We start from the raw sequence: 9,535 nt of genomic DNA on the forward strand, positions 1-9,535 counted from the left end.
GTTTCCTTGGTGAATGTTTTCATTCCTTCAATGAATATTTTTGCTTTCTCTGCAGGTCTATAGGTGGGAAACTGGAATTTAATTTTGGAAACAACCCCCCACATACACACACACACAAAAGAAAACAAATCAAAGTCAAGTTATGAAATAAAGTTCAGGTTCAAAGAGACAATACAAGTTTTTAACATGACTGGTTCTCTCGTGTGGCTATTAAATTCCTTCAAGGCAATTCCAAAAGTCATTTATCAAAGTCAAGCTGCTCAAGAATCCATATATTGCTTGGATCCGAAGTTTTATCTTCTTTTAACCTATGAGTCACAACGTAACTTGTTTTATTCATGGTTTAATTACCTATGCTTAATACTAAAATTTATTGTCCCCTGAAAGCGGAAGGCCAAACTTAGGAACCCTATCTCATTTCTAAGTTTACAGTATATTAACAGTATGTTTGATATGCTTAGTTCAGTTTCCCTTCCCTGCTGATTTTGTTGTTCCCTCCTCTCTCTCTCTCTCTCTCTCTCTCTCTCTCTCTCTCTCTCTCTCTCACACACACACACACACACATTAACACATACTGTGTACCAGGTTACTTTGTCTTCCAAGGGGTTTATTTCCTGAATTTTTGAGAGTAAGAATGTACCAGCACTCGCTTTCCTTAAAATGGGGATTTATCACACCATAAAAACCTCTCCTTACAACCAACTCCACTTCCAACTTCTGCTATGGTACTCTGAGCCAGTCGGAAGAAGAACCCCTTAACAGAAGAATTGTGATAATTCACCGTAACATGCCCAGCTCACAGAATCTTATCTTGCGAAGTGTGTACTTTAGATTGTAACTGAAAACTGGCAAGTTTGCCCTGCCTCTGGCATCGCTTCGAACATCGGAAATGTTAGAACATGGTGCTTTTACGCTGAAACACTACACAATCCCCAGAGGGCAGAACAGCCATGTTCTCACTATTGCTATTTTAGGGAAAGAGGAGCAGAAGGAAATCAGGTTCCATAACAAAGTATGTGTATTTAGGTGGCAGCAAGGACAGGGGAGGAGAGGAACGCATACCTGAGAGACATCATTCGATTTAGGCATCTTCAACCTGGAAATGATAGAAGAAAACACTGAAAGGACTTTTTAAAATCCATCCTACCTGCTTGTAGAACACCTAAGAACTGAGTGAAACACCACTCATCATTGGGACTTTAAAAGCCACCTTTTTTTTTTTTTTTTTTTTTTTGGTCTCTGTAATGAATCCCTTTTGTCTAATGTTTGGGACCCTGGGATCAGAAGAAGGTGACGTCTTGATCTTGACCTGGAAGTCAGAATTCTCTGGATTAAATGTTTTAAGAGAATGTCCCCTTCCCTTTTTTGAGTCTCATTTCTACAGCAGTTTTTTTTCCCAGAAGGTAACTGCAAATTCTGTTCATTCTTGATAATATTTAGAGGATCGTGAAAAGGTGAATTCCTTGCAACCCACTGGCACTGTTCAAGCATAAAGAAATGGATACAAAAATGTATGCCCTTTGGCCTCCAGGGTAGACTGGGGCAGGTAATGGGAAGACATGTCTCTGATTAAGGTATGCAAACAAGATTGACCTCTCACCACCTCATTCCTTCCTTCAGCCAGGCAGCCAACACACGTTTATTCAATATGCTCCAAGTATTGGGGTGGATGCTAGGCACTAAGTATCCCTGCACTACATCTAGAGGACAGCCCTGTGTTTTTCTCTGTTTCTCTGTCCCCTAACATTTAAAAAGCCGCAGAGATAGATGCAGATTAACCTTGATAAACTAACTCAAAGCAGGTATTAGCTGTTCTAACAGAAACAAATCAGGCCTGAGGTGGGTGCCAGAGAGGAAGTGTGGGGAAACCTGGTTCTGCCACCATCTAAGCTGGTCACTTGGACGCCCTGAGCTTCAGTTTTGCCCGTATGTAGAATGAGGGTTCTGATAAATTACCCCAAAACAGTTTTCAGCCTTAAGCTTCTACTTTCCCAAGATTCTAAGGAAGCACTGTGTATCCTAAGGAAGCAGTTCTCTCTCTCTCTCTCTCTCTCTCTCTCTCTCTCTCTCTCTCTCTCTCTCTCCATCTCACTCTCTACACACACACACACACACACACACACACACACACACACGTCTCAGCCTCTTGCCCCTAAGTATGTGTTTAAAATTCTCGGGTGATCCCAGATATGCCAGCTCTCAGAGAAATTTTTCTTTCATTTTAGGCAGGGCCTGTTCATGTACTCCTTTCGCACTGAGTACTGCAGTGTAGTCCGCTGCTTTTACAAAGCCCTGGCAACAGGGCTTTGTAAAGGCAGATGTTATTTACAGATGTCAGCTCTCATTTCGGTTGGGGACACGGATAAGTAGCTGGAGAGGACACCATCAGCTCCCTGATGGTGAAAAGCCTAAAATGAAAGGGAAACGTTATGTTCTTCTGGCAAAATGTGTCAGGGCTATGCCGGGGTTCTGCCTCCGCACTCCTAAGCCCCGCTTTCCCGACACCAGCGGCAAGGCTGCTCGGCGGCCACCCCGGGTGAGTCTCCCACGCCGGCAAGCTGAGACCCCTTCCCTGGAGCGCCGAAACCTACGCAGGAGAGCGCTGCCCTCTAGCGACGAAAATGCGAGAGCGTGGCCGGAGCTTCCGAGGAGCTCCGCGGTGGTCTCCGCTAAGGTTGAAGTGGTGGCCTGTCCCTTGCAGAGAGCACTTATGTCTGGGAGAGCCCTGAGACCCTTTCTTTATGTGCAGGCTTTGGTACTGTTTGCGGTTTCCCTCTAGGGCATGGATAGATAGATACATAGACGTATGATGGTAGATGACAGACAAAAGGTAGATGGATGACATGATTAGAAACATTTTTAGGGCTTGCTACGTGCTAGGCACAAGGTAAATGTTTTCCTCCATCATTTCATTTGCGTCTCTCCGCAACCCTTGAATGGCCCTATTTGCCCAACGGGGAAACTGAATCCTTAGACAAGATAAATAACTTCCCAAGCTGAGGATGCCAGGGGCAGTGCGTCCCTCATAGCTGGATCGCCAGTACAGTGCTGGAGTGCTGACGTCACACTCGCCCCGGCACCCCCTCCTACTCTTCAAACACCCCCAGGGACACCCTGGACCGCGCGCTTGAGGCAGCAGGACTCCGGCTTGGAAGCCTGCCAGGGGAGCTGGGTAAAGACGGGTCCCTTCCCGCAGTGGCGGAACAGCGTGCAGTTTCCGGAAGAACACCGTTCCAGAAGCTTAGGTTTTACTGCGTCCACGCTTGGCAAGGTGTCTCACTAACGAGCCAGGGGAAAAGCTCAGCCCCGAGATTTAAGGATTCCCGTAAAGTTTCAATCATTCATTTCTTTAACCATTAACTGAGCGCCTATTCGGTTCCTGGTGATGTCAGACTCTGCAGCAAGGAACTCAGAGTCTAGTGTGGGGACAGACGGATGGATAAATGGAGACTTTCGGGACGGCTGTACTTGGTGCCCACTGCAACCACGAGTGTGCCCCAGGTGGAGGCGGAGAAGAGGCAGGTTCACCAGCTCCAAGGGTCTCCAGCACATTCCAGAAATCTAAATCAGTCAGTCCATCTGACCCTCCTAAACGCCCTCACTTTGGCTCTCTTCTTGGAGCCCGGACCCCCAGGGAGTGTAATTTCAGTGACCCTACCCTGGAGGGACTTAATCTCATTCCACTTCCTCCCCAAATTTACTAACTGCCTTGGTTTGTCACCCGGCCGCGAGGAAAGCCACCAAAGGCTATCCCCCCCCCCCGACCCCACCCCCAGTGCCTGGAGCGGCGCGTGCACCCGCCGGGACAGACACCTCCCGCGATGGCGTCGGCGGGGCTGGCGTAGGGCCTGCGTCAGCTGCAGCCTAACGGCGATTGGGGCGCGCTCGCCTCCTTGGGTTTGGGGCTAATTATAAAGTGGCTCCAGCAGCCGCCAGCCCCGGGACAGCGAGGCGAGGTGAGGCAGGCGCTCTGAGCCCTGCAGTCCAGCGGGCGGCCCCGCAGCGACTCCATCCAGCGCGACGGTGAGGCAGGCGCCTGCCCGCGCCCCCTACCCTTCCCAGCCTCTTCTCCCGGCTGCCCCCAGCCCCTTACACCTGCCTTCTTCTCCTCTACCTCTAGTGTCGTGCCTGGGACCCGGTTTCTGCCACCAGCCTGAGCCATCCAAACATCGTCAACGTGAGTGAACTTGCCCAGAGCTCGCATTAGCTGCGTGCGTTTTGGGACCGTCAGCCTGATCTGTTCTGCGTTTCATTGCGTGGGGTTCCCCAACTTTCTTCCTGTCCCTGTTTGTGACCTGGGTCAATGTCGCGTTTCCCCAGGCTCCCGTTTTTGCGCATTTGGTCTTAGCTGTTCCCTCCAGAATCCTGCTGGGGCAGCTGACGTCCAGAAAGAGAGCCCAGTGCCCCGGGCAGCCCCGGGCAGCCCCGGGCAGCCCCGGGCTCGGGACGCCAGCCTGGGAACTGCGAGGTGATCTGACCTGTCCCCGGGCCTCTCGAAACGGCATCTGCCGGGAGGGCGGGGGCCCAGGAAGGAGCATCCGTAGCAGCTCTTGCTCTTGCCCTTGCCCTTGCTCCACAAACCCCCAGTTCGGACTGTCCCACCGAGGGTCCTTCTGAGGGACCCCCTTTGCGCCCGAGCAGGCTCGGAGTTCGCGTTCCTCTGTCCCTGCAGCCCATGGCGCGATTCCTGAGACTCTGCACCTGGCTGCTGGCGCTCGGCCCCGGGCTCCTGGCGACAGTGCGGGCGGAATGCAGCCAGGACTGCGCGACGTGCAGCTACCGACTGACGCGCCCGACCGATATCAACCCGCTGGTGAGTGTTTTAGCACGATGAGTGAGCCAGTAGCGATCACCGTGCGGGGCGTCTCCTGATCTCTGGAGACCCCGGTGTCCCGAAGGTTCCCCCTACACTGACCCAGGACCCGCTCTAGCTCTCAGTTTCGGAGACCCGCGACTATTTAAAGAAGGGTAAGGGCGGCGATGTCTCCACACAAACCAAGTTTGTTTTAACCCGGGGGATGCGGGAGCCCGGAGAGGTGCTCTCGTCAGCACCTCGGAGAGCACTGGGGTGTCGCCTCACCTGTCCCAAGGAAAATAGATGTCCATTCACCCCAACTCCTAACATACCCCGCTAAGGGCCCGTTCCACACACAACCATCCTCCCATCCTTCCCGAAAATGTCATTTTTTTATTAGGGACATTTCGTCTCCTTCGGATTTCATTTCTCTAACCCTAAACCTCACTTCCTTCAAGCCCTTATCCTCACCAGTGGATAGGGGAGAGCTAAGGAATGAGGTAGAGACAAAGGGAGAGGAAGGAGAGAGAGCGCAGTAGACAGGAGAAAAAAAATCAGCAACTGTCTCATAGGCTAGTAACGCTGGAATTCAACTTCTGTCTTGTCTTTAACGTACTTTGGTAAAACCTACTAAGATAACAGTGTAATTCAGCTACGAAAAAGGCACAGGAGAGGTGGCCAGGGTCCAAAGAAGTGGCAATAATGCAAAGATAAACTACATACACCCCAGGGCCTTAGGGAAATATTTTGAAAGCTGAAGACAAAAGAACTCATTCCAATCAATATCCATGTGCTCTTGAATCACCCGGTGTCCCAGAATCTCCGAATGTGGGACCCGGGAAGCGTCATTTTAACTAGTGCCCCAGTGATTCCTTTGTACTCTTCTCAATTTGTTGAAATTCTGTTATGACTTCAACCACTCAGTGGAGAATAATGTATTCATCCAAGGAGTTAAGCTCCTCCCTTGAGCCTTTGAAGAAATTTTATGTAGATTCATAAAATTGGGGCAAAAATTAAGGAAAGAATTCCACAAAATCCAAAGCGTATATTTCAGATTAAATATTTATTTCATTTGAATTACCTGATTCATTTTATTTGGTATGTGCATGTGCTAACATGGCCTTAAAGAGAAAAATATGTATTTAAACTAGGAGAAAAATATTACATCTTAAATAGATATAACAATCCCCTTCATCTATCTTTTTTTTCTCTTTCGAATTTGTTTTTTGTTTAACTGATTTGTTTTGTATGGGGGCTGACATTTAGGGTTGTTACTTTCTCTGCGACAAAAGGCTTTGTTAATGACTATGTTGTTAGAAAGACAGCAGTCCTGGAATTTTAGCTTGGATGCAAAAAAGACATATGAGAAATGAAGTTGTCTAGCCAAAACTATGTAGTAAAATCAAAGTAACAAATATTTATTGAGCTTCTACCATGTGAAAGACACTTGTGCTTGGTTCTGTGACAGACAGAAAGATAAGCAGGTATGCCATGACTAATGTCCAAATACAATTTACCATCAAATATAAGCTTGACCATATAACACAGAGTGTGATAAATGCAACAAAAAAATGCAGTCATATACAAGAACATACAAATTAATATCACTTCTTTAGTATGAGTGTGTTATTCTGGTTATTTCTCATTATTTGTTTTTGAAGCAATTCCAACATTAAAAAGCATTTTGGTAATAGTGTAAAAAATACTCAACATTAATTTTTGGAAAAGAGATTATTTAAATTATATTTTAGAATGGAAATATTATTGACACCTGAACATCTTAAGTTTTTAGTGATGTTTGATTTCTTAATCAGATATCAAGAATAAAACAGGATCACTTTAATTAGATCATCTTTAGATTTTTATATATACATACATTTAACTTTTTTAGACACAAAGCTTAAATAATCACTAAAAGCTGGTTAAATATATACCCTAAATAATTTTGTTGTGCTAATAGAATGCTTTCTTTCATTGTGAAAACAATATGTGTGAATTTTATATCAATCAAAATACCAATATATTTTTAAATACCAGGGAAAGATCTGTTTTTTCTAAATAAAGAGTGTGTAACCTGAGTTCTATAAGTAGACTTTAGGGGACCATAAAACCCCCTAAAATGCTCAGAAATATCCTATAGATTTTGTGAATGTTCATGTAATGTTAGTACTCTTTATCATATCAAAGTGGTCTGTTGAATAGAGGAGACTCTTAACAAGACTATTAGTATATAAAGCCTAAATCGTACAATAATTAGAATTTAATTATTATATAATAAAAAGGAAGGAATTGTACAAGTATATAGATTATTCCTATTGTAAAATGACATGATTTCCATTGGACAAGTCTTGTTCTGTACACTCATAACTAAATGCTAAGAAGAGAAACATAAATAAACATTTGCATATACATATTTTCATATTGGATCTCATAATTATAAGCATTTAGTTCAAGATGATTAAATATGTTTTAATCAATCAAGGGGGGAAGCAAAACAACTCTACTTTCATAAAATCAATGTCGTAATCCAAATAATTCATAGATTTAAACTGAGTTTTTAGAATGTCTTTCTTTTCAAATCTATTTTCAATTTGTTGTTTTTCTTTAAAGATTGGAAATGTTTGCAGAAATATGGGATACCATTCCAAGTAAAATATTAGTACAAGAAAGTAAACAAACCTTGTATTATTAATATTGACTTTATCTGCAAGACAAGAAGATAAAAGGAATTTGGGGATAATGTCCCTGATTAGGTAAAAAAGAAATTCTTCTCCCTCTTTGTTAGAAAAAAGCTCAAAGAAAATAAAATCAATAGTGGAAAATTATCCAGTAAATTACATTATGCAGGCAGCCAATCTAGGTTAAAATCGGGTAGAAAAGAATCCTTTACAATATTGAAATGGCACAATATATATAATCTGCTAAAATTCAAAAAAAGATCCAGTTTTTTGCTTCTGATCCAGAAAATTGCTTCTGCACAATTTCCCCTTTCAATTTTCCTTTGATTTGCCTGCTCAGGATGACATAAAATTGTCATAAGAAAATGGTAATTATTATCTGGGAGTTTCCATATCAAAGCAAATATACTGTGGTCCACACAAATCTGTTTACTTAATACAATCAGAAAAGCCTCTTTCTATCCTTAAAGTGAATTGTTCTTCCCAGGCTTGCACCCTGGAATGTGAAGGGAAACTGCCTTCTCTCAAAACCTGGGAGACCTGCAAAGAGCTCCTTCAGCTGTCCAACCTGCAGCTTCCTCAAGATGGCGCAAGCGCCCTCCGAGAACGCAGCAAACAGGAGGAGAACCTTGTGCTGGCCAAGAAGTATGGGGGCTTCATGAAAAGGTATGGAGGCTTCATGAAGAAAATGGATGAGCTTTATCCTCTGGAACCGGAAGAACAGGCAAATGGAGGTGGAATGCTTGCCAAGAGATACGGGGGCTTCATGAAGAAGGATATAGAGGAGGATGACTCCCTGGGCAATTCCTCAGACCTGCTGAAAGAGCTGCTGGCAACAGGGGACAACCGAGAGAGCAGCCACCACCAACAGGGCAGTGACGATGAAGAAGTGAGCAAGAGATACGGGGGCTTCATGAGAGGCTTAAAGAGAAGCCCCCAACTGGAAGACGAAGCCAAAGAGCTGCAGAAGCGATATGGGGGCTTCATGAGAAGAGTTGGTCGCCCAGAATGGTGGATGGACTACCAGAAAAGGTACGGGGGCTTCCTGAAGCGCTTCGCTGATTCTCTGCCCTCCGACGAAGAGGGTGAAAGTTACTCAAAAGAAGTTCCCCAAATGGAGAAGAGATATGGAGGATTTATGAGGTTTTAATACCCTTTCCCCTTCAGTGACCCGAGCCCCAGCAAGGTTTCCTCTATCCCCCAGTGAGAGACTGCCTCGTTAATCGTGTTATATTGTCATGTGTTGCTTGCACTGTATACTTGACTTTATTGTTCGGATAACTAACTACATAACCTGAAAGTTCTCATTCCAGGTTCTGTGTTCTTTTGAGAGTCTTTAAGCTCAGTATTGGATTATTGCTGCGGTCTTGTTTTCATGCTAAAACAGTTTCTGTCACCTTGTCCTTTATTTTTGACAAAATATCAATAAATGCTTACTTGTATATGGATATAATAAACCCCTTACCCCAACTGCATAACATTCTTGCAAGTCTCTTCTTCTCCAAGGCCCTCATTCACGTCTGTGTTTCCACAGTAAATCCTAAACTCAGACACAGTGAAACTGTGTGCTTTTGACAGAATCATCACTGGCCTCCTTCTCCAACAGCTGTGGCTGCAAAAACAGTTTTCATTTCATTCCTCACACATGAACTCTTAGAGGAGTAAACACATTAGAGCAAAATAAAATGTATTCCCACTCTCATTTCTGGAAATCAGATGCCTGAAGAAAACCAAAGTTTAATAAAGAAACAGGGTATGCCCTTATACATAAGAAAATATGCATTTACATTCAGATGTTTATGTCTTTTTTCTTCAGCAAAGTATTTTAGAAGTTAATAAGTAATTAAAGATAATTTAAACCCATTTTACAAATGAAGGTGAAGCCCAGCAAAGTTAAGTAGTTGGCCCAAGGTTGCCCAGCAGTTGAAGGACAGAAAAAAGAATTAAGACCCCGAACTTCTTGCTCCCAATGTCTTTCCCACTCCAGTTCCCTGTCTCTCGCCCATGTCACTACCAAAAATTGGGAGAATATATTGGGACTATATATTGTTCATTATTGTCC

The 9,535-nt window shown here is 44.4% G+C and overlaps 1 protein-coding gene across 1 annotated transcript; it reads left to right on the forward strand.

The window, feature by feature from the left end:
• Positions 1-3,882: 3,882 nt before the first annotated feature.
• On the forward strand, positions 3,883-8,951 carry PENK (proenkephalin). Its single transcript, XM_019711081.2, has 4 exons — positions 3,883-4,023; positions 4,121-4,177; positions 4,673-4,813; positions 7,961-8,951. Exons 3-4 carry the CDS (start codon positions 4,676-4,678, stop codon positions 8,621-8,623), a joined length of 801 nt encoding a protein of 266 aa, XP_019566640.2. The 5' UTR covers positions 3,883-4,023; positions 4,121-4,177; positions 4,673-4,675; the 3' UTR covers positions 8,624-8,951.
• Positions 8,952-9,535: the final 584 nt, after the last annotated feature.

Source organism: Rhinolophus sinicus, linkage group LG14, assembly GCF_036562045.2.
Source record: "Rhinolophus sinicus isolate RSC01 linkage group LG14, ASM3656204v1, whole genome shotgun sequence".
Taxonomy (NCBI): domain Eukaryota; kingdom Metazoa; phylum Chordata; class Mammalia; order Chiroptera; family Rhinolophidae; genus Rhinolophus; species Rhinolophus sinicus.

Bases quoted from the DNA above. Each gene is read 5' to 3' on its own strand.
- PENK (XM_019711081.2), top strand. From the start codon at position 4,676: ATGGCGCGATTCCTGAGACTCTGCACCTGGCTGCTGGCGCTCGGCCCC. The intron at 4,814-7,960 runs GTGAGTGTTTTA...TGTTCTTCCCAG, and splicing joins CGACCGATATCAACCCGCTG to GCTTGCACCCTGGAATGTGA.